Source organism: Miscanthus floridulus, chromosome 2, assembly GCF_019320115.1.
Source record: "Miscanthus floridulus cultivar M001 chromosome 2, ASM1932011v1, whole genome shotgun sequence".
Classification (NCBI taxonomy): Eukaryota; Viridiplantae; Streptophyta; class Magnoliopsida; order Poales; family Poaceae; genus Miscanthus; species Miscanthus floridulus.
This window is the reverse complement of record NC_089581.1, coordinates 70,240,723-70,264,905: the sequence shown is the minus strand read 5'-3', so window position 1 is coordinate 70,264,905 and position 24,183 is coordinate 70,240,723. Positions and strand designations below refer to the sequence as shown.

The 24,183-nt window shown below is 47.6% G+C and overlaps 1 protein-coding gene across 2 annotated transcripts; it reads left to right on the top strand.

Moving 5' to 3' along the window:
* Positions 1-10,446: 10,446 nt before the first annotated feature.
* On the top strand, positions 10,447-14,344 carry LOC136539083 (GDP-mannose 3,5-epimerase 1). 2 transcript variants are annotated; one of them, XM_066531016.1, is made up of 7 exons: positions 10,447-10,584; positions 12,096-12,512; positions 12,921-13,014; positions 13,115-13,244; positions 13,354-13,486; positions 13,586-13,793; positions 13,962-14,344. In XM_066531016.1, exons 2-7 carry the CDS (start codon positions 12,097-12,099, stop codon positions 14,121-14,123), a joined length of 1,143 nt encoding a protein of 380 aa, XP_066387113.1. In that variant the 5' UTR covers positions 10,447-10,584; position 12,096; the 3' UTR covers positions 14,124-14,344. The 2 variants fall into 2 exon arrangements, with proteins under 2 accessions (XP_066387113.1, XP_066387114.1); XM_066531017.1 differs by lacking the exon at positions 10,447-10,584 and adding an exon at positions 10,600-11,320.
* The last annotated feature ends 9,839 nt before the right edge of the window (positions 14,345-24,183 follow it).

The window sequence follows — 24,183 nt, the reverse complement described above, 5'->3', positions numbered from 1 at the left end:
ATAACTCCATTAGGGAGACTCGGCTCTGCCTCTACAGAGGTGCCCACTGCAGGGCTCGAGCAAGACATGGCTCTGCCTCTGCAGAACCGAGCCTCCCTCAGGGGCTAGAAGGGGGGACCCCCCCTAAATCCCACGCACCATTTTTTAGTCGTTTTTCGAAAAAATTTATACGCCAAACTCTCTAGCACGCTCTGACAAATCAATTGTAAAAGACCTAAGGACCAAAAGTCTGTCTCAGGGCCAAAAGGCCGGTCGAGTCGCGAGACGGCCTATGCCTCCGGGCTACGGCACTCCCTCACCACCTTTTTGCCCTAGGGACAGCTTAGGCTCTGAGGAAGTTTTTTGCAAGCAATATGTTCATAAACAAGATAGAGGGTAGAGGCTCAGAAATACAATAAAAATGATTAAGAAGCATAGACGCATAAGTACTTTAAAAGGCCTAGATGGCCACCAGCGTTATGATACGGTAACGTAATCCCTAATTTATTTACATGGCCTCTTGGGCCTAGGTCAAGGCTCAGGGTCTCCAGCATCGGCGGACGGCGTGGGAGGGACCACCTCCTCTTCGAACAGCTTGGCCAGCGCCGTGCCGGGGCCCTCAGTTGCCTCCATCAGCTTTGCGACCTCCTTATCGGCCTCCTCGTCGTCCTCAGGCAAGACGTAGCCGTCACTGACGGCCTCAAGGTCGACGCCAGCGCAGTGTAAGGAGATGATGGCTAGGGCACGCTTGACGCCCGTGTGCAGCGCCCCCTGGAGTTGCTCGTGCACTTGGCCGCTCAACGCGACCAAGCGGCTCCTAAGGGAGCTGCTCGACTGGGCCCCCTCAATCTCTAGGGCCTCGCACACGGTACGGGCGGCACTCTGCAGCGCATTTTGCTCCCCGATCTCGGCCTCGAGCACCGCCTGCACTACGACAGAGGCCTCGGCTGCGCGGGTGACCTCCTTCTCCAACTCTGCGCCAAAACAAACAGAATGGGGTTAAGCGCAAAGGAAAATGAGCCAAATAGGGGTAGAGGCCTATGGGACTCACCCTCGGCTTTCTCTTCCTAGCGCTGGGCCTCGACCTGAGAGGCCTCGGCTTTCTCCTTCCAGCCCTGGACCTCGACCTGAGAAGCCTCGGCCGCCCTAGAAGCCTCCTTCTCCAGCTCTGCATCATACCAGGGAGTTAGGGGTCGAACGCAAGAAAAACAAGTAAAATGAGGGGAACAGGACTCACCCTCGACCTTTCCCTTCCAGGCCACAGCCTCGGTCCGAGAGGCCTCGGCCACCTTGAGGGCCTCTGCCAGGGTGCCTTTTGTCAGCAGGTGCGCACCCTGCTCTACCCCTAGCAGCCCAGCAAGGGCCTTGGTAGAGGCCGTCGCTTCTTCAGCCCGAGACCTAAAGGTGTCCCGATCGCCGACCACCCGAGTCAGCTCCTTGACCCGTGCCGCCAAAGAGGCGACATGCTCCTGAGCCATGGCCGCCTCAGCCTTCATATCGACACAGCGAAGGCGGAGGTCCTCCACCTCCGTGCTCCGCGCCGACAGAAGCTCGTTGGCGTCGGTGAGCAAGCGCTTCTACCGCTGGAGCTGGTCCTAGACGTCCCTCTCCCATCGGAGGAACAATGACTTCCTGAGGGACCGGGTCTCAAGCTCCTAGATAGGCAAAACAGGGGTCGTTCACTGCGAGAAAACTTGGAAAAAGACGACACCACATGAGAAAAGAAGGCGCGAACCTAGGCGACCCCGGGTAGATCGTCAGCCACGACAAACAGCGCTGTCCATAGCGACCGCTCCGCCAGCTAGCGGTATTGCTCGAAGGTGTCCCAGCGCCCCCCTTGGCCGCGTCCTCGAGGGCGAACAGAGGCTCCCCCTCAGGGTCGTCCTAGCTCTGCCACAAGACACGTGGGTGATCCCACCCGCGGGGCTCGAGTCGTACCCACACGAGGGCCGAGCTTACCTCGCCAGATGTCAGAGCCGGCTGCTCCACGGTGCTGGCCGCCTCGGCATCGACCACCTCCTTCGCCCGGGAAGTATCGTTGAAGGAGATCGAATGAACCTCCACTTCCCAGACGCTCTCTTGCAACGGCGATAGGCCTTGGACCGGCGGCGGTATTGAGGCTTGCCCCACCTCCGCCTCCACTTCCTGGGCTGTCGGCTTCGCCGCGCTCACGCCGGCTCCCGCCACCCCGGCCTCGGTGGTCTCAGGGGCTCCGGTCCCCGCCACTTCAACCTCGGTGGTCCTGGGCGCCCCGGCCTCCATCGCCTCGGCCTCGGAAGTCCAGGGGGCCTCTGTCTCGCCCTCGGTGGCCTCGGCAACTGAGGGCTCCTTGGCCCCATTGGACTCGCGGGCCTCAGCCTCACGGGGCGTAGGTGTTTCCTCCCCTGCTCGCTCTGTGGCCGCCCCGGTAGCCTCCCCCTGGGCGACCAGCTCCTTTGGGTCGGCCCTCACCGACGCCACACCACGCTGTACGGTGCCCTGCGCCTCCACCACCCATTGAGCGGTGGAGCCCGTGCTCACCTTGAGCAACTTGCGCGGCGCCAGGGCAGGCACATTCGCCTGACACTTCCGGCTGAAGGCAGAATACCCACTTGGTCAGCATATGACCATAAAGCGAGCGGGACACGATACGAACTCCACTGAGAAAACACTCACCTCGAGCAAGGATGCAACCGCTTCGACACTGCGACCCTCCTCTGCAACGGTGGTGGCGGCAGCATAGCCTCTATATCCGTTGGTGCCGGCTAGTCCTCGTCGGACTCTGGTGCCCCCTCAACCCTCTGCGGGGGCAGTTGCGTCGCCCCCGCCGCCACCTGCTCCACCTTCGCTGTCGAGCCCACTGGGCTGACGGCGCGCTTCCCCAATGCCCGTGCCTCGGGCGTGTCGGCCTCGGCCTTGGGGCGGGCGATCGCCGGCCCCGAGGCGTCCTCTCCTCCTCCTCCTAGAAGCACCGGGCTGCTCGCTGACGCCCCGAGCGCTGTCTCCCCGACGTTAGGGAGATGGTCCAGGGGACCCTGCCCCATCTCGCTCTCGTCATCTTCGTTCGAAGAATCCGTCGACAGTGATGGCGATGGAGACGCCTCCACCGGGAGACTGTCCTGCCTCTACTGCCGACGGCGCTTCTCTAGCTCCTCGTGCTCGAGGATCTTCCTCTTGCGCTTTGCCTCCGTGGCATCCTTCCGCCTCTTCTACGCCTCGGCGTGCGCTCGGTTCACTGCCCGCCGCTCTACGTCCTCGGGAACGGACCACGGGGAGGCTCGCACGTCCCTCATCCCCTATGGGGATGGCGAATACAAATAAGAGACCAGAAAACAGTGAGGAACAAGGAGGCCTTGGGGCCACAGCAGCGCGTGACTTACCATAGAGAGGTACCCCCGTGATGGGCGCATCGCGATAGGGGTCAGACCATCGCTCTTCAGTCGCCCCTCCACCGTCTCCCTCACCCGCCATAGAATCTCCTCATCGGAGAGGGGGACAGCGGACATCCGAATGCCCTCGATTGGCTCATCCGGTCTCATGTTGAACAGGCACCGCTGTCGAGACATCAGCGGTAGCACCCTCCGGTGGTGGAAGGTAGCCACGACCATAGCCGTCGTAAGGCTATGGTTCCGTAGCCTCTCTAGGCCCTCTAGGAGAGGCTGCAGCTTGGGCTGATCCTCCTTCGGGACGCCATACCTCCACTTCTTCGGACAGTTCTCCATGATCCACCCGGTGTAGGGGGGAAGTCCGCTATCATCGTTGCAGAGGTAGAACCAGCTGGTGTACCAGCGGCGATTGGTTGATGCGAGCTGGGCCGGGATGTAAAGGTGCTGCCGGTCTTGGCGCACTTAGAGAGTACAGCCACCGACCCTCATCGCCTTCCTCATACCCATCGTGCCCATCGGCTTGGTGGTATACCCTGCCTAGAAGAGGTGGAGCCACAGCTCCCAATGGGGGGCAATGCCCAAGTACCCTTCGCAGACGGCAACGAAAATGGCCACCGGCGCGATGGAGTTGGGGTTGAAGTTGTGAAGCTCCACGCCGTAGTAATACGGGAGCGCCTTCATGAACCTGTCCACCGGGAGGCTGAGACCACGCTCGTGGAAGGACACAAAGCTCATGATGTACCCGTCGTGTGGCCTTAGCTCTGGCTCGCTCGACGGAGCAATCCACTCTGACCTATTGGGATTGGTAACCAGGCGGAGAAGGCCGTCATCGATGAGCAACTGCAGTGTCTCCATAGACACGTCGAACGGACCCCAAGGATCCACCGGGAGGATGATGGGGCCGTCGGCCATTGCGCGGTGGGGAATACGGCTACGGCGGTAAACTTTGCTCTGCCTCTCCCGCTCTCTCTCTCTCTCCCTCGGCCTTCTCCCTTCTTCTCCCCGGTGCTCTCTGTTCCTAGCAACGGCTCGAGGGCAGCGAAGGTGAATGCAGGCAAGGTAAGGAGGGGAAGGGCGAGGCTCATTATATATTTATGCAGGAAGGGGACAAAGCGGATGGGCGACGAAATCAGGGAAGTTTCCCTCAAATCTGATACAGTTAATCCAGATCCGATTTTACCGCCCACATACCCACCTTTTCCTTATTAATCGCATGAACAGTTGTGTCCCATCCGCTGACACAGCGTTGCGTCCGATCGTAGCAGCAGCAGGCACCGTTCCGCCTCCCTGAGAAAATCGCCTCAAAAGGCGCGCCTGTCGTTGTCAGCCGATGGGGAGGATATCCCCCACCCGATTCCTTTCAAACAAAGGAACTAGGCACCGAGCCCATTATGGTCTAGGGGTTCGAAGGCTGGGCCCCTGAGGGTTTCGACAACCGCCCCAGGGCAATAAAGTCAGGGATGACTATGGGCGAGCCCGTACGTGGCTGAGGCCCAAGCAAGCAAAACGCTTGGGATGCCCTAAGTCATGTCCGAGACCGGCAGAGAGGTCTCCAAATGGGATCCCACCATAGGGAGGCATCGAGCCCCGGGGGCCCATCGAACGGCCCTAGGGCCCACTAGAGAAGCCCTCTGGTACTTTTGGAGTACGTCTCTAGACCGCTAGCCAACCCCTATCGAACGGGGCACGGGCCTCCACTCAGACTTACCCGATAATAGCTCACCGGAAGTGTCACCGCTCGTGTGCCACCAAGGGTAGCCTGGCATATTCCACCCCTCCTTCCGAACGGATGCGCGAGGGTCGCACAAAAAGCTAGGGGAACTCCTGATCACCCTCTCGCTCCGTGTAGAGGCTCAGGGGCTCTTCCTGCAACCTTGCTGAGACCCAGCGACCTAGGCTCGCACTGGAGGGCTTGGCAAACAACCCCTCCTTCTGAACGAAAAGGATGCGCGAGGGTTGCACAAAAAGCTAGGGGAACTCTTGATCGCCTTCTCGCTCTGTGTAGAGGCTAGGGAGCTCTTCATGCAACCTTGCTGAGACCCAGCGACCCAGGCTCGCACTCGAGGGCTCGGCAAACAACCCCTCCTTCCGAACAAAAAGGATGCGCGTGGGTCGCACAAAAAGCCAAGGGAACTCCTGACCGCCCTCTCGCTCCGTGCAGAGGCTAGGGGGCTCTTCCTGCAACCTTGTCAAGACCCAGCGACCTAGGCTCGCACTCGAGGGCTCAGTAGACAACCCCTCCTTCCGAACGAAAAGGATGCGCGAGGGTCGCACAAAAAGTCAGGGGAACTCCTGACCGCCCTCTCGCTCCGCGCGGAGGCTCGGGGGCTCTTCCTGCACCCAGGACAAAGACAAGCTTACACTCGGAGGCTATGATCCAGTGGTTCAAAGGCTGGGCCCTCAAAGGTTTCGACAGCCGCCCTAGGGCAACAGAGTCAGGGACAACTATGGGCGAGCCCGAACATGGCCGAGGCCCGAGCAAGCGATCGCTCGGGACGCCCTAAGTCGTGTCCGAGAACGACAGGGAGGTCTCCGAATGGGATCCCACCGTAGGGAGGCATCGAGCCACCGGGGCCCATCGAACGGCCCTGGGACCCACTAGAGAAGCCCTCTAGTACTTTTGGAGTGCATCTCTGGACCGCTAGCCGACCCCTATCGAATGGGGCACGGGCCTCCACTCAGACTTAGCCGATAATAGCTCATCGGAGGTGTCATGGATCGCGCCCATCGAGGGTAGCATGGCATCCTCCATCCCTCCTTCCAAACGAAAAGGATGCTTGAGGGCCGCATAAAATAGACAGGGAAACTCCTGATCGACCTCTTGGTCCCGCAGAGGCTCGGGGGCTCTTCCTACGACCAAGCCGAGGCTCAGTGACCCGAACTCGCACTCATGGGCTCGGCAAACGCAATGTAACCCCTCGCACGACGTAAGAAAAGCCCCTGGAGGAATAAATCCACTCCTCCAGGGCCTCGGGGGCTACACCCGGTGGGTGCGCTCACGCGTACCCACCGAGGCCTCGAGTACAAAACGCCACCCCGCTAGGAGCTGCCGCGAGCCGAGTCTTGTCAAAACCTCAAGGAGAGCGCTCACGCTCTCCCTGATGCTCGGGGTCTACTGTCGGGTACCATAAAACGAGGTCCCCTAAGAAAAAACCGAAAAATCGCTTAGACCCCATCAAAATCAAAGCCAAGAGACAAACTATTGGCTAACCCCTGGCCTTGTCCGAGGCCACCGAAAGGCCTCGTTCAAGGCCTCGCACGAAAGGCCTTGGACGGCCAACCGAACCTCCGCCTCGCTCGAGGCCTCGCACGAAAGGCCTCAGACAGGGCATCAATTTTTTGTCTCGCTCGAGGCCCCGCACGTAAGGCCTCGGACGCGGTATCAATTCTTCGTCTCGCTCGAGGCCGGCTCAGCAACGGCCCCGCCGCCTCCGCCTCGACCGATCTCCCTGACAGAACGTCACGCCCAATTAATGCGACCAACCATTCCCGCGACATCAGCCGGACGACGGCTCGACACAGCAGAGCGGCTGACGAGACAGGAAGTCGCATCAACACCGTACCGTCCGGGACAGGACAGGGCTGGGGTTACCGGCCGCTGTGCTCGGTACTGTGCCCACGACCGACGCCCGCACTGCACTGTGCTACCTAACCCCTGCTTCAGGAACAACACGACATGGGGAGTCAAGTCTGGGTCACTATAACCTCAGAATCAGTGTACAGGACCAACTGCTCCCTCCAAGCCTCGGCAATCCACTTCAGGGTCTCGGCAATCTCAGGATTCGCTCCCATCGAGCCCCCCACGATGGCTCGGCCTCGGCACCAACTGAGCCTTGGCTCTTTACGCGGTCAACACACAGCGACCGACACGTCGCCCGCCATGCCCTGCGTTAAGCTATCACTAGAGCTCCCACGTCGCATAGGATCGGGTGTGACCGGCACGTCGCCCCAGTGCATCAAGGACAAGGACCACTCCGTCGACCATGCTGCCACAGTGACAAGCTACAGGGCTCAGAAACATCACCTCCGCTCACAGGACGCCGCATAGCGAACGCATGTACCACCACTATCCCCCCTTCAACTATAAAAGGGAGGGACCGGGGCCGTTTCTAGGGACGACGAGTTGACGAGATAGACGAACACGAACACAGATAGACAGACTCACTCACTCGCGCAAGCGACACTCTGTAACACGCATGCTTCCTTGCTGCTTGAGATCAACATCTCAAGCAATTCGCACCGCTCCTCATAGAGACCTGGGACTAGCTCCCTCTCTCGCCCTGCTTGTAACCCCCTACTACGAGCATTTCGGTGCAAGAAATACAAGATCGATCTCTCAGACTGGACGTAGGGCACCTATTGCCCAAACCAGTATAAACCTTGTGTCTCTTTGCATCACCATCTGGGATTAGGGGCACGCAGTACATTTTCACTAGTTGGTTGAGGGCCCGTCGGTCCAAAACACCGACAAACAGTATCTCAAAAACTTAGGCCAGTCTCAATGGGAAGTTTTATGACACTACTACTAAGACTGTCATGTCAATTTTTGTGTTTGTAACCATGACAATGGGTTTTATCTAGATAAAACTTTATGAAACTTTATCTTCATAATTAACCTGATCACACCATTAAATGAGAACGAAACTACTTTGGGAAATCCTCATTGAGACTGGCCTTATGAGACCATTATAGACATTTTTTTGCCCCTAGGAGGCATATTTTGAAGTGGTAATAGTTCTCCATGAAATTTATGAGTTGCATAGGAAAGTGTTAATAGGGTTATTTTAAAGGTAGACTTTGAGAAAGTCTATCACAAAGTCAAATTGTTGTTCTTATAGTTACAGCAAACCCTCGGTATTGATGGTTTCTCACCTTTTAATTTGTTCTATCAATAGATTGGGCCGTGTTGGTTTTTAGGTTAATAATGACACAAATCGTTACTTCCAAAAAGAGAGAGGCTCAAAGCAAGTGACCTTTCTCTTATTTTTGTTTAACAGAGTGGTGGATATGTTCAATATTCGTATATATCTTTGGATGAAAATTTCCCTTTAGGCATCTAGACATTCCTATGAAATATAAAAGGCTTACTAATAAGGACTAGAAAAGTATGGAAGATCACTTCCAAAAAATGGTTATGGTAAACTGTTGACTTATGGTATTAGATTATTCTTAATAATTCTATGTTGAGCATTAAGCACCAAAAGATATTCTAAAGAACTTATATTTTTTTTAAACTATTGACTTATGGTAGTAGATTATTCTTAATAATTCTATGTTGAGCATTAAGCAACTAAAATTAGCTAGAGTGGTACAAACAAGCCCTAAACTTAACATGTTTGCAATGCGATCTTTATCTCAACATATCATCAATCAAAATAAATCATGTTGGTGAACATCCAAATTAATCGCATAGATCCAAATTTGAGCAGGAGCAAGTGGAGCTTGTTGGTGATCTATTTAGCTGTGTAGGAAAAATAATTATAAAAAAATACATTTTGAAATACAAACTGTATTCAGGTTGCATTCTTGATCTGGTTTTGAGCTTTGTTCGATAAGAAAGGCACTGGGAAACAAGAAGTGGGCACTGTCATATCCAGGCATAACGGATCTAGAGATCTATGCTGTAGTCTTGGGAGATTGATTCTACAGCAAAATTCACAGCGGGTCTCTAAACTTGGCCGGCGATGTCATCTAGATCTCTGAACTTCTAAAGTGATATTTATGGTCCCTAAACTTGACGGACGGTGTTATCCAGGTCCCTAAACTTTCAAGATGATCACCGCAGGTCCCTAAACTTAGCTGACGGTGTCATCTCAGTCCCTAAACTTTCAAGGTAATTACCACATATCCCTAAACTTGGTAAGCGATGTCATCCCGGTCCAAATGTAATAATATTAAAAGTTACTTGTAGTATTAAAGTTTTCTCTATTGAAAGTTACTTCTAATTTTGGTATTATTTTAAAAGTTTTAATAGTATTATTATAGAAGTAACTTTTCTCAGTTATTAATATTATAGCATTATTATTAAAACTTTAATACTATAATACCATTATTAAAAGTTCTAATACTATAATACTACAATTAAAAGTATTATAGTATTAATAATAGAGAAAAGTTAATTCTATAATACTACTATTAACACTTTTAAAATAATACTAAAATTAGAAGTAACTTTTAATGGAGAAAACTTTTAATACTATAGGAATTTTAATATTATTTTAATACTATTAATGATACATAAATATTAAATTAATTTTCAATTTTTCTATTTTAGTTTAAACCTAATATATTTGTTGTTGTAAATTATTTTAATACTCTAATTTAATTTTTACTGATGTAAATTATTTTATAATAATTTATATTTTCATGATAAATATTATATAAATAATTATATTTTATATAATTATATTTTCATGATAAATACTATAGCGATGATACGGCTTGCCAAGTTTAGGGGCGTGCGGTGATCACCTTGAAAGTTCACGGACCTAGATGACACCGTCTTCCAAGTTTAAAGACCCACAGATATTACTTTAGAAGTTTAAGGACCTAAATGACACTACCGGCCAAGTCCAGGGACCGACGGTGAATTTTGTTCTTGATTCTAATTCTATGAATGTTTCTCAATGTGATGGCTAATTCTATGAATTAATGTTTCGTAATGTGGTGGCGATTTTTGTTTGCCTAATAACCAATAGCTATAAATTTTGTAATAATAATGGTGGCACAGCTACTGCATGACTGTCCATCTGAACACTATACTAACAACAGTACTTTGTATACTACGCGTAATAAACGTGCCTGATAACTGATAGTATCACAGTGACCAGGAAAGAAAAGGGGAAATGTTGGCACTTGGCAGCAACGAACTAACACCCCGATCGGCTGGTCATGTCCCAGCTTATTTTAGCTTATTTTTTTCACAGAATACTATTGAATCATGCAAAATCATTCAAAATTCACTGTTCAGTCCACCCGAACGTGTTATAAAAAGATTCTTTTTTGCAGAAGGAAAAAAAAACAATCTGTCAAACCTTTGGCATCACAATCTCGTCGCGCTTTTCCTTGCCAACAAAAAGTTCAGTTACCCCAATCCCGTGGCCCTGTGACCGTTCCCTCTATAAATAAACAAACAGCCTTCGGAGAAGCACCCGTGCACCTCTGGAGATCGTTCCGTCTCCTATCCTCTCCGCGTCTTGGTCGTCTCTTCTTCCTCCCTCCCTCGCCCGACAGAGCAGAGGTAACCCCGCCGAATCCCCTGCCGAGATCTCCTTCTGTTGTGTGCTTCCTTGCTCCGTCGCGCTAGGCACGTCCCGGTGGCTGGCTGGTTTGGTTCTGGGTTCCCGGCTCCGCGCGGCAACAGCTCCGGCCTCCGGGTACCCCGGTACAGGGCGGCGTGCAATGGCGCCGCTCCCCTTGCATGCACGATGCGGATGTGTCTTTCGGCTGAACTGAGTCCACGCATGCAGGTTTTTAGCCTCGGTTGTGTCGGAAAAGGCGGGGATTTTTTAGGATTTTCCATAGTAGCTTCGTTAATCCGTCCATTTCCACGCAGCCGTCCCGACTCCCGTGGAGGAGGAAGAGGAATTCCCGTGGAGGAATACTTGGCAACAACCTGGGATGCCTTGTTTCATCTTCATCTTCTCCTATTTTGCCTTGTGAATCCTAGGATTGTGCTTGCCTGTTTTGCTGTGTGAAATCCGTGGTGCAGCCTAGTTGCTTCGATTTGGGGATGGCGGTTGACTTTTCGGCCGCCATGGGTTGCCAAGATCCGCTTCTCATGTCCCGCTGTAGTTTTGGTGCGGCTGGTTAGCTGTATGTCTGCACAGATACATGATTCAGGCACGGTTGTGGTTGTTGTTCTTGGAAAAGTTGAAATTCAGGGGTTTTCTACAGCTTGGTTTCTGCACTTTGACCTGTCAATCACTCAATTGTGCAAACTGGCAAGTGCGACTCTCATATAGCCAACATTAGAGGTACAAGGCTTAGAATTCCGTTCATCTACGCTCATAAGTCATAACCTCCTGTCATGTCTAGTTATTATGATAATGAACTCTGTTCTCTGTTTCCTTCTATCTTTTTTATCATGAAATGCTTGGAATTTCTACTCTGCTACTGGCAAGGGTGAAAGTAAAAGGCTTAGAATTTCATCGTTTAGATTTTGATTTGCATGTACTCATAGCCTTGTATAATGCCTGGGATTATTAATGAGCTTTGTGCTCTGTTTAAGTCAACCAGATCTACAACGGTACTCTGAGTTACTAAGAAGCTTATATGAATACACGCATTCAGATTCCGTGATGCCATATCGGACAATGTTTATTTGCCACCAGCATACACGACTTGCTGTAAAGATTCCCTTAGCCCATGATTGGCTGATAATTTGGTATCAATATATTATCTTGTTTTGTTTTTATTAAATCTATGCCACACATTGACTATACATTGATGATTCATGAGCTGGACTCTAGCAATTGATGTGTGATTCATGAGCTGAGCTTTAGCAATTGATGTGTACGATACAGCAGTTTGTACCATTGTACTGTTTCTCTTTAATCATTTTTTTTATAAAAAAAAGTATTCTCTTTAATCATTTAACTTCTTTTGGCCATGACATCCATGCAGTTCCTTGCCATCTCAATTATACGTTTATGTCCATCCATATTAAATAGATAAATCGACTAATTAATTCTTATGCAATCAACTATTTTATATACTGATTGTGTTACTTCAAATGTTGTTAAATCACAGAATGGGGAGCGGCGAGAAGACCGTCACCGCTTATGGCGAGTACACCTATGCTGAGCTGGAGAGGGAGCCCTACTGGCCAAGTGAGAAGCTGAGGATTTCGATTACTGGGGCTGGTGGTTTCATTGGATCCCACATTGCTCGCCGGCTGAAGAGCGAGGGCCATTACATCATTGCCTCTGACTGGAAGAAGAATGAGCACATGACTGAAGACATGTTCTGCCATGAGTTCCACCTTGTTGATCTCAGGGTCATGGACAACTGTCTGAAGGTCACCCACGGTGTTGACCATGTCTTTAATCTTGCTGCTGATATGGGTGGCATGGGGTTCATCCAGTCAAATCACTCTGTGATCATGTACAACAACACCATGATCAGTTTCAACATGCTAGAGGCTGCACGTATCAATGGTGTGAAGAGGTATGACACTTCATTTTTTTTACTGGCTGGTGAATGCTGTGGTCTCCTCTATAATTAAATCTTAACTTCCACATGTAATCTAGTTGATGTTGTTTGATTGGTGTTGTCAAAGAACCTGGCTGCTACATATAACCAACCTTTATTATGCATGTTAGTCTTTGTGAAGCTCAGGAGTCAGGATACTGTTTGGGCAGCTGGATTTTCCAACACTATTCAATCCAGATCTGTATGTAGTCAAGTTGATACTGACATTAACCTAACTGAACCTTAAGGAAAACAAGCTGGTCACTCTGTTGATATTAAAACTGTCTCTGTTTTCTGTAACAATCTGTCTTCCTTAGTGCGGTGTCTCAACTCTGCATGATCTATTCATGTTCACTTATATTTTATATCATTTTGGTCTGGCAGGTTCTTCTATGCCTCAAGTGCATGCATTTACCCTGAGTTCAAGCAGCTTGACACAAATGTGAGCTTGAAGGAATCTGATGCCTGGCCTGCTGAGGTGTGTTTATTGAAATACAATGACGTTTCTGTTTGTTAGACTAAACATAGTCGAAAACTCAAATTTAAATTCCCTTGGACATGGATCTGTTACCTTTCAGCCTCAAGACGCCTATGGCTTGGAGAAGCTTGCGACTGAGGAGCTGTGCAAGCACTACACCAAGGACTTTGGCATTGAGTGCCGTGTTGGCCGCTTCCACAACATTTACGGCCCTTTTGGTACATGGAAAGGTAAACCTACCAGTTCTTTGGTGACTGAAGCAATACATACGTTAACCTGACTTGTGACTGTGAGGTGATAATTCAACCTGATCAAAATGTTATCTTTGTATTCTATCAGGTGGTCGTGAGAAGGCACCGGCTGCCTTCTGCAGAAAGGCTCAGACATCCACTGAGAGGTTTGAGATGTGGGGTGATGGTCTCCAGACCCGCTCCTTCACTTTCATCGATGAGTGCGTCGAGGGTGTTCTGAGGTATGTATGTGTGCTTTGAATGTCATCCAAACACCAAACCAAACAGTTGCCTGTGTAGCAATGGGGAATTAACATGGTATGGTACCACGTTGTGTCCAGATTGACCAAGTCAGACTTCCGTGAGCCGGTGAACATTGGAAGCGATGAGATGGTGAGCATGAACGAGATGGCTGAGATCGTGCTGAGCTTTGAGGATAGGAAGCTGCCCATCCACCACATCCCTGGTCCGGAGGGGGTCCGTGGGCGCAACTCTGACAACACCCTTATCAAGGAGAAGCTTGGCTGGGCCCCAACAATGAAGCTCAAGGTATTGTCACCATCTTGCTAGATATTACAGTAGTATATTTATCGGCATATATTGAAATAATACTGTACCATTTAAGCCTGTGGAAGGACGCAAAAGGAATGTATGCCAGGGCTGGTTAGAACTTGCACTAAACAATTCCTGATTGTCCTGTAAATTGAATGTTTGCAGGATGGGCTGAGGTTCACCTACTTCTGGATCAAGGAGCAGATCGAGAAGGAGAAGACCCAGGGGGTCGACATCGCGGCGTATGGGTCGTCCAAGGTGGTGTCCACCCAGGCGCCCGTGCAGCTGGGCTCCCTCCGTGCTGCCGACGGCAAGGAGGGGCTCTGAGCGATGAGGCTTCGTAGTTTGGGGAGTTTGGACGGTAGAATATATACTACAGTAGCAGCAAAAGTACTGTTGGGCCCCTTCTTGGGGGTTCATTCTATTTTTCTATCTATTCACCAATCCATTAATTTATGCCATGCACCTTGTTCATTTTTGCTTGTCTTCTGTACCTTGATTGTACTCCTTTGGCCATTACCGGCAATAAAATTTTCCTTTTTTTCTACTATGTGTGGAGTATGTATGTATGTATGATCCTAGATTGATATGATATGGCTCTGCTCTTTAACTCTGTTGAGCTTTCCGCATCCAAATGTGACAAGGCTCCACAGAAATCAGATTTCTACCCATACGGCCATACCCATAACAATAGCACTGGTCGATAGAGACGGGACTGCACTCTCTCGTTGCCCTAGTCGCTTGGATGCCGTGGAAACAAGAGGACTTTCAACAACCAGTCGCGGTCGGTGCAATCTCCTGTGCAAGGAATCGCCGAGTGCAGAGCTTGGGACCTTGCCGGGTTCAGATGTTTGCGCTCGTTGCTTCCAGCGTCGCCAAATATTCAATTTTCATAGTCTCCTAAGCTGTAATCAGGTTTTCTTTTCCTTTGGTGTGGTAACCCTCGGTTTACTGCTAATGTAACTTCTTCGAAAACTCTACCTCCTCTTAATAAAAAACAAACCCCGGAGAAAAAGACAGAGCCAGGACTGCCAAGGAGGGAAGACGTCACTGTAGCACTAGCTGGCTGGTTGAGCTAGCTCTGTTCGGCAGGACTTATTGCTGCTGCGACTGATTTGTTATGAGAAAAAAACATTGTTCCTATAATTAAAAAATATGACTAATTCTGGCTTATAAACTCAGCCAACGGGTGGCGTTGACACCGGACCATGTTGTACGCACGGCTGTGCGTGGTGATGCCAGTAATATTCCGTGGGAACTGGTTGGGAAAGAGACGCCTTTATCCGACGTGTTCGGGTATGGTCCAAACGAAACGAGCGCTCGCGCGGGCACGGGTCGTCGGCGTCACCGCGTCAGCAGCCCCAGGCCGCACCGCCGCACGCCGGCGTCCCCCGCCGGCCACCGGTTGTGGATATACACACGCACTTTCGCCTCGTGTACATACAGAAAGTAATGTTGTAATTGGGAGTCATGTCGTAGCTCGTGACAGCAAGGATACAATGATGTGTAAGATCCTCACTCGCCACACATTCAGTAGAGATGTTCATCTTCCCATAGAAACAGCAGTATGCAGGACATCCTTGCAGCAAATACCTCAGCCAATTTTGTTTTTTTTTTCTGGATCGAGCATATAGCCCGTTTTTCATTAAGAGTAAGTAGAAGAAACAGTTACAACAACAGACATCCCAGTAATCCCAAGATTACCAAGACCCTAAGCACCCGATACAAGAAAAGGCAAGAAAACAGCAAGAAAGACGGAAGGGAGATGACCATTCACCATAGACCTAACCGATTGAACCTGCATGAAAAAAACTTCAACGCAAAGGCTGTCCACTCAAAAAACGAAGCCATGGTGGCAAAGCATCCACCGGAAGAACTAAGATAACGGCGACAATAACAACCAGGTAGCCGCTGTGATCAACCGTCAAAAGAACCCAGATAACGGCGACAACAGCGACCAGGTAGCCGCTGTGGTCAACCTAAAAGTGTAATCAAGCCCTAATTATAGGTTTTGATGATAATGACCACGCAATTAGAGAACTAATGAGATTTATCGAGATGACAAGCAGGGAATTTATATTCGAGGATGCTACACGAAACAGAGGAGCCTCCAATTACAAATGTTGATGGCTTCAAACTTCAAGAAGGTTTAAATTCTTTTATATTTTGAATTTTAGTATAGAAAAAGTCGTACTATAAAGGGGCATAATGCTTAAGCTAACATGTGCTACCAAGTGCTCAAACCTACACATGCTCCTCAGATTCAAAGCCAAGACAGCCTACACTTCACTCTTACCCTTGTTGTCTTGCCTAGTGTGGCACTGCCACGACTTAAGTGACCGTTGGGGCTGAGGGGGTATTTATACCCTTCCTCTTTCTCCCCAACAGCTATCTTCTTTCTTGTACTCATTTCAGCTCATCCAAAATAGAAAAGTAGCTCTCTCTCCCTCCCTCCATTAGTGACCTTGAGCCCTCAAGCAAATCCATTGATTTTCCATCAATCCTTAAGAGAAAAGGGTCCAAACTTGATTAGAGAGCAGATCCATTGATTCCTCAACTCAAAAGAGCACTTGGTTCATGTTTTGGCTGGTGGTTGTGTTTGTTACTCTTAGAGCTTGGCTCCTAGCCGGCTAGAGTGTCGCCTGTGGAGCTTCTCAACTTGTGTGGCAGCCTCGAGAGGTTTGTAACCATCTCTTGAAGCTAGTAAACTCACCCCACAGCTCAAGAGTAAAGTCTCTTGACTTGAGAAAGAGTAAGAGTTGGAAAGCCCTAAGCCTTAGTCGCTAACCTCGACAACGTGGACGTAGGCAAGCCTTGGTGACGAGCCGAACCATGGGATAAATCATTGTGTCTCTTGTGCTTGATTTACATTACTTGCATTTCATATTGTTGGTTGAGGTGATTTCTAGGGTTTCTAATCGATCTACTTGTGTGTGGTGTTTTTACAACTTCTAGCTCTTAATCTGTGATTATCATACCTACAGTAGGCTGAGAAATTTCTCCGATCTAAGTTTCCATTCACTGATTTTAAACTGTGATCAATGTTGTCTGCAGGTGTGGCAGTGCCGCTGTTTTGGTCCGATAGTGCCGCAGTCCGATAGTGTCGCCCTCTAGAGTGGCAGTGTCGCAGGGTGAATTTGATAAAAGTTTGAGTGTTTATTTTGATAGGCCTATTCACCTCCCCTCTAGATCAACCAGAGATCTTACAAGTGGTATCAGAGCATGTTACCTCATCTACGCTTCACCGCGTGAGGTATGGAGCCCGGAGGAGGAACTAGTGACATGAAGCGGGTGGATGTCGACACGGACAACGGCGAGCTGAGCGCGTCGATAGTAAGCAACACCACGCTACCATATCTTGAGGCTACCGATGCCGAAAGAGCTCTCAATGAGAATGAGAAAAGAAGAAGGAAGGAGGCAATAAAGCTAAAAAGATAAGCAAGAGAGAAGAAGAAGGAGGAACAGCGGTTAGAGGACAAGAAGCAAAGAAAAGAAGAAAGAAGGCTCAAGTGAGAAGCAAGAAGAAAAAGAAGAGAAGCTAGGAAGAAGAAGGAAGAAGAAGAGAAGGCAACAAGTACATCATCAAGCATATCAAGTAGTTCCAAAGATGGAGATGATGATGAGTCATACCAAGTGTTGAAGGGGAACAAGAAGGAGAAGAAAGGAAAGGGCAAGGCCGACAACAACAAATATGCCGCTGTATCCTTTAACTATTCTTCTATTCCTATAACTAACCATGATCGGAGGTCTTTCATCAATGTGCCCATGGGCAAGTTATCTCATTTCAATGGGACTAACTTTATTAAGTGGAAGCACTTGATGAGAGCCTATCTTATAGGTCTTTACCCCGATATTTGGGAGATTGTTTGCAATGGATTTGAGCCACCGGTTGATCCCAAGAACCCAACACTAGAAGAGATGAGAATCATTCACTTCAATGGTCAAGCCACAAGTGTGTTGCTTAGTGCCTTGGATGGTGATGAGTACAATAGAATGATTGGAGTTGATGTTGCCAAGCAAATATGGGACACTTTGCACCTAGCACATGAAGGGGTTGACAAAGTGAGAAAGACAAGAATTGTCTTGTTGATGTCAAAGCTCAACCGGTTTGTAAGTTTGGATGGAGAGGGGCCACAAGAGATGTTTGATAGGTTGATAACAATGGTGAGCAAGATTAGAGGCTATGGTTGTGATGACCTATATGATCACAAAGTTGTCAAGATTATGTTGGAAGCTTATTCACCTAGAAATAAGACTGTAGTCACTCTAATTAGAGACAAGAAGAAGTTTGAGTACTTTACACCAAATGATGTACTTGGGAGGATCTTGACCTTTGACATGCAAAGAGAAGAAGAAAATGAGAGGAAGAAACTTGGAGAATTGCAAGCAAAGCTAGAGGGCATCAAGATCAAAGATGTAGCTCTCAAGACCAGCAAATCAAGCAAGCAAAGCTTTACAAGCAAGTTGACTAGCAAGCCCAAAGCAAGCAAGCAAGTCCAAGAAAGAGTAGAAACCACATCATCTTCAAGTGAAAGTGAAAATGATGATGATCAATATGAGAAGTTTGATGATGTTGCTCCCTTTATGAAGAGGTTTCACAAGGGGCTAAAGAAGCAAGGCTATAAGGTAGTGAAGAGAAACTTTCCAAACAAGAAAAAGAGGACATGCTACAATTGTGGTAGCACCGATCACTTCATTGCCAAGTGTCCATATGAGATCAAGGACAATAAATACAAGAAGGACAAGAAAGAGAAGAAGGCCGACCGTAGAAAGAGCAAGAAGTACATGGGATATGCTCATATTGGGCATGAATGGGACTCAACTAGAGAGTACAAGTGTGGAGGATGAGAAGGTTGCAACCATTGCTATTCACAAGTCATCCCCTACACCAAGACTCTTCAACAATATGTCCAACGATGACTACTACTCCCCTCACATTTGTCTCATGGCAAAGAGTGAGAAGGTAAAATCCAAATCAAAGGCCAAATCTCCTCCACCTCATAGTGATATCTCTAGTAGTGATATTAGTGATAGCTCTAGTGATGATGAATCTAGTGATGAAGAAATAAACATGATAACTAAAAATTTGGATGGAAAGACCAAATTATTCATCACTAAGCTAGTGGAGGATTTAGAGAGTGTCCAAGCCAAGCTAGAATATAGAGAAGAGACTCTTATCCAATAAGAGGATCTCTACATTGCTAACAAAGAAGTTCTTGTATTAGAGAGTAGTGAGGTGGAATCCTTGCGCAAGGCTTTCTTTGGCCAAAGAGCAAAATGACCATGCTATTACAAGGAAAGCAAATAAAGCTCTCAAGAAAAAGTATTGCGACTTGGGTGAAAAGCACAAAGAACTTGAGATGCAATATGGCATTCTTTGGGATAGCAACTCACATCTCCCTAAGGCAAAGGAAACCTCTACTCCCTCCACTAGTCAAGGTTGTGGAAAATGTTTTAATCTTGATTTGAATGTCTATTTCACTAACCTTGCAAACATGGAGGCTATGAGAAAGGAGATTGCTAGGCTCAATGAAATCATTGGAAAAGGGTGGATGGGTGAGACCCAATCTAATGACAAGAAGAATGATGAATCAAAAGGGCCACAATTCATGCAAGAAAGGCATCCCTCAATCAAGCATGGGCTTGGACACACAAAAGGAGCCAAGATAAATGGAAGAAGGATAGTGAATGGCTATAAGTGTGTGCAATTTGAGAGGAAGGGCAAAATTGGTATAGATCAGCCTACACAGACCGCGATAGTGCAGCGTCCCCGAGCGGCAGTGCCGCGCCCCACAAAAATGGGAAGGCTACCAATTCTGTTCCTGATCAAACTAAGTCCAAGAAGAAGGTGTTCTAGCAGAAACAGGTTTTCCAGAAGCCTAAGGAATCAATGTGGGGCAACAAGAACAAGTATGCCTATCAACCAAAGATCTATGCACCTCGACAAAGCTTGACATCATGCTTTGTTTTGAAGAGCAACGACAGTGAAAAAGTGGTTGCCACATATGTTGGAAAGGAAACCAATATATATAGGAATACTTCTATTTGGGTTTCTAAGTTTCTTGTGACTAACATGCAAGACTTCAAGTCAAATTAGGGACCTCAATCTAGCAACTAAACTTGTTTTGTAGGCACACTCCTCCAGTGGATCAAGTTGGGTGCTTGATAGTGGATGTACAAATTATATGATCGGAGAAAGGAGTATGTTCTCATCATATTCACCGATGACGCACTCAAATGAAAATATTGTCTTTGAGATAATTCAAAGGGGGATGTGATTGGTCTCGGTAAAGTTGATATAACTCTTGAGCATTCAATTACAAATGCATTACAAGTTGATTCGTTGAGTTACAATTTATTGTCCGTTTCTCAATTGTGTGAGATGGGTTGCAATTATCTCTTTACGGATAAGGGTGTGGAAGTCTTTAGAAGGTAGGATTCCTCTATTGTCCTTATGGGTCAATTAAAGAACAAGCTTTAATTAGTTGATTTTAATAAAAGTAAAGCTAAGCTTGAGACTTGTTTAGTGGTAAAATCTAGCATGCGTTGGCTTTGGCATCGCCGACTAGGATTTGTAGCGCTTGTCAAGCCAGAAAGCAAGTTGGCATACCTCACCCACCAAAGAGCATCATGACCACCAAGCAACCATTGGAGCTAATACATATGGATCTCTTTGGACCGGTCGCCTACCTAAGTATCGGGGGTAACAAATATAGTCTTGTTATTATTGATGACTATTCCTATTTTACTTTGGTATTTTTCTTGCATGACAAGTGCCAAGTTTAAGAGAAGGTGAAGATATTTGTTAGAAGAGCTCAAAAGGAGTTCGGTCTTCCCATCAAGAAAGTGAGAAGTGACAATGGGACCGAATTCAAGAATACTCTAGTTGAGAAGTTTCTTGATGAAGAGGGCATCAAGCATGAGTTTTCAACTCCATACACCCCTCAACAAAATGGTGTAGTAGAGAGGAAGAACCGTACACTCATTGACATGGCAAGGACAATGCTAGATGAGTACAAGACACCAGACATCTTTTGGTGTGACGCCATCAACACCGCTTGCCATGCCATCAACCGCCTCTACCTACACAAGAAGTTGAAGAAAACTTCATATGAGCTTCTAACCGGTAACAAGCCTAAGGTGTCTTACTTTAGAGTGTTTGGGTGCAAGTGTTTCATACTTAACAAGAAACCCAAAACCTCTAAGTTTGCACCTAAAGTTGATAAAGGTTTTCTTCTTGGTTATGGATCAAATGAACATGCCTACCGTGCCTTCAACAAAACCTCTGGGAGAGTTGAGATTGCGGTAGACGTGATATTTGATGAATGTAATGGTTCTCAAGTGGAGCAAGTTGATTCAAGTGTTGTAGGAAAGGAGGATCCACCATGTGAAGCAATCAAGCAATTGGCTATTGGTGATATTAGACCACAAGAAGATGAAGTCACTGAAGTGGTGGTTCCTCAAGTTGTTGCTGCACTTATTTTCGTTGACGTACCTGATGCTACACTGCAGCAAACACCTGCTGCAACTCCTGCACATGGTAGTGCCACACTTGAGGGTGGCAGTGCCACACCTACATAGTCAGCAGCAGCTAATTCGACTCTAGCTCATGGAGAAAACCTACAACCCATATTTGAGCAAGATGATGATGAAGATCCAGAAGATGAGCAAGAGGCCATTGAGCATCCAAGGCTAAGGCAAACAATACAACAGGATCATCCCATTGATAACATTCTTGGGAGTCTTCGAAAGGGGTAATAATTCATTCACATTTAACAAACTTTTGTTAATATTACTCATTTGTTTCCTCTTTAGAGCCTCTTAAGGTAGAACAAGCACTTGGAGACCCAGATTGGGTGATGGCCATGCAAGAAGGGCTCAATAACTTTGAAAGAAACCAAGTGTGGACTTTGGTGGAACAACCCAATACCAATGTCATTAACACCAAGCGGGTCTTCCACAACAAGCAAGATGAGAATGGAGTGGTGATAAGGAACAAGGCAAGGTTGGTTGCTCAAGGTTTCACTCAAGTAGAGGACTTGGACTTTGAAGAAATATATGCACCGGTGGCAAGACTTGAAGTAATTTGAATGCTTCTAGCCTATGCCGCTCATCACGACTTCAAGCTATATCAAATGGATATGAAGAGTGCATTTCTCAATGGCCCTATTCAAGAACTTGTCTATGTTGAGCAACCACCGGGCTTTGAAGATCACAAGTTTCCCAACCATGTCTACAAACTCCAAAATGCACTCTATGGGCTTAAGCAAGCACCAAGAGTATGGTACGAATGCCTTAAGGAATTCTTGCTTAAATAAGGCTTTGAAATAGGCAAAGCTGATCCTACCCTTTTCACTCACAAAGTTAGCAAAGATATATTTGTGTGCCAAATATATGTCGATGACATAATATTTGGTAGTACTAATCATTCTTTTTGTGAGGAATTTAGTAGGATCATGACCAAGAGATTTGAGATATCCATGATGGATGAATTTAAGTTCTTCCTTAGATTTCAAATTAAGCAAGTGAAGGATGGAACTTTTATTAGCCAAACAAAGTACACCCATGATATACTCAAGAAGTTTGACATGGTGAATGCCAAGTCTATCAAAACTCCCATGCCAACCAATGGACATCTAGATCTCAATGATGAAGGGAAAGTCGTGGATACTAAGGTATATCGCTCCATGATCAGCTCTCTACTTTATTTATGCACATCTAGGCCCAATATTATGCTTAGTGTGTGCATGTGTGCTAGATTTCAAGTTAACCTGAAAGAGTGTCACTTAGTGTCCATTAAGAGAATCTTGAGATATTTAGTACACACTCCTAACCTTGGCTTGTGGTATCCTAAGGGCTCTAGGTTTGATCTACTTGGGTATTTGAATTTTGATTACGCTAGTTGCAAAGTAGATCAAAAAAGCACTTTGGGGACATGTCAATTCCTTGGACGGTCCCTAGTGTCTTGGAGTTCTAAAAAGCAAAATTTTGTAGCCCTTTCCACCACCGAGGCCGAGTATGTTGCAATCGGTGCATGTTGTGCTCAACTACTTTGGATGAGGCAAACCCTTCAAGATTTTGGATGTCACTTCACTAAAATCCCACTCTTGTGTGACAACGAAAGTGCTATAAAGTTAGCCAACAATCCCATAAGCCACTCAAGAACTAAGCACATAGACATCCGACATCATTTCTTGAGAGACCACAAAGCCAAAGGAGATATCAAAATTCGCCATGTGAGCACCGAAAAGCAACTAGCCGATATCTTCACTAAGCCTCTTGATGAGTCAAGGTTTTGTGCTTTGCGTAGTGAGCTAAATATACTTGATTCTCGTAATATGGTTTGAACTATAGCACACCTTGATTGATGAACTAGCATGGATAGGAGAAATGAATTCTAAAAGTTTAAATATTGTGCTTAAAATGTTTATCATAAGAAACAAGTGCATTATGATCATTGGTTGTATTGATTATTTGTTGGTGATCATAGTGTGCTTGAGATATGTGTCCATATCCTATATATATAGAGGAATTTAGTTAGTAGCTAAATTTGTTGTACTAGGGAGTGCGGCTGTGCCACGCCTGCCCTATGGAAGTGCCGCACTGTGGCAGCACTGCGTGTGGCGAGCGGCAGTGCCGCACTTTGAATTCCAACTGGAATTCAGCCAAAAACAGCAGTTACTGTAGGGGCCCATCTTACCTCTCTACTTCACCTGGCCCCAGGGTAACTTCCCTTATTCACCGTAGCCGCCGCCGCCTCTCTTCTTTCCCGCACGCATGCACACGGCCACCGCCGTCGCCGCTCTATCCAATGCCACGCCACCGCCTCTAGCACTACCGTGGCCTACTGGTGCTCTTCCTCGTCATCACCAGTAGCAACCAAAGTTCGTGGATGGAGCCATTCTGTTCCTTTCCTCCTCAATCCACGTAAATCAAGGTGAAACCCTAACCTAGTCTCGATCTATGCCATGGAGCTCTATCTTGGTTGAATAATAGTTTCTAGTGACTGTATGATTAGGGTAGAAACTAGTTTGATGAATGAATTGGATCAAAACAAAGATTCATTGGTTGAGCCTCATTTGTACCCACGACAGTGCCGCATGTTGGGTGCAGCAGTGCCACACTCAATAGAATGAATATGTAAATACAGATGTTGTTCCATCGATAACTCTTTATTTTGGTTGGATTTGTGCACCAGATGTATTTATATCTTAAACATGTAGCTACTTTACCTACACTATAGACAACTCCATGTATTTGTTGAGGTCTACTCATTCTAAGATTGTCTAGTGGTTTAGGAGAATCGTTGAGAAATAGTCTGAATAGTTGAGATGAAATGAATCGTGGGAGAGGTGAAGCACTAGGTGTGGCAGTGCCGCTCCTAGGG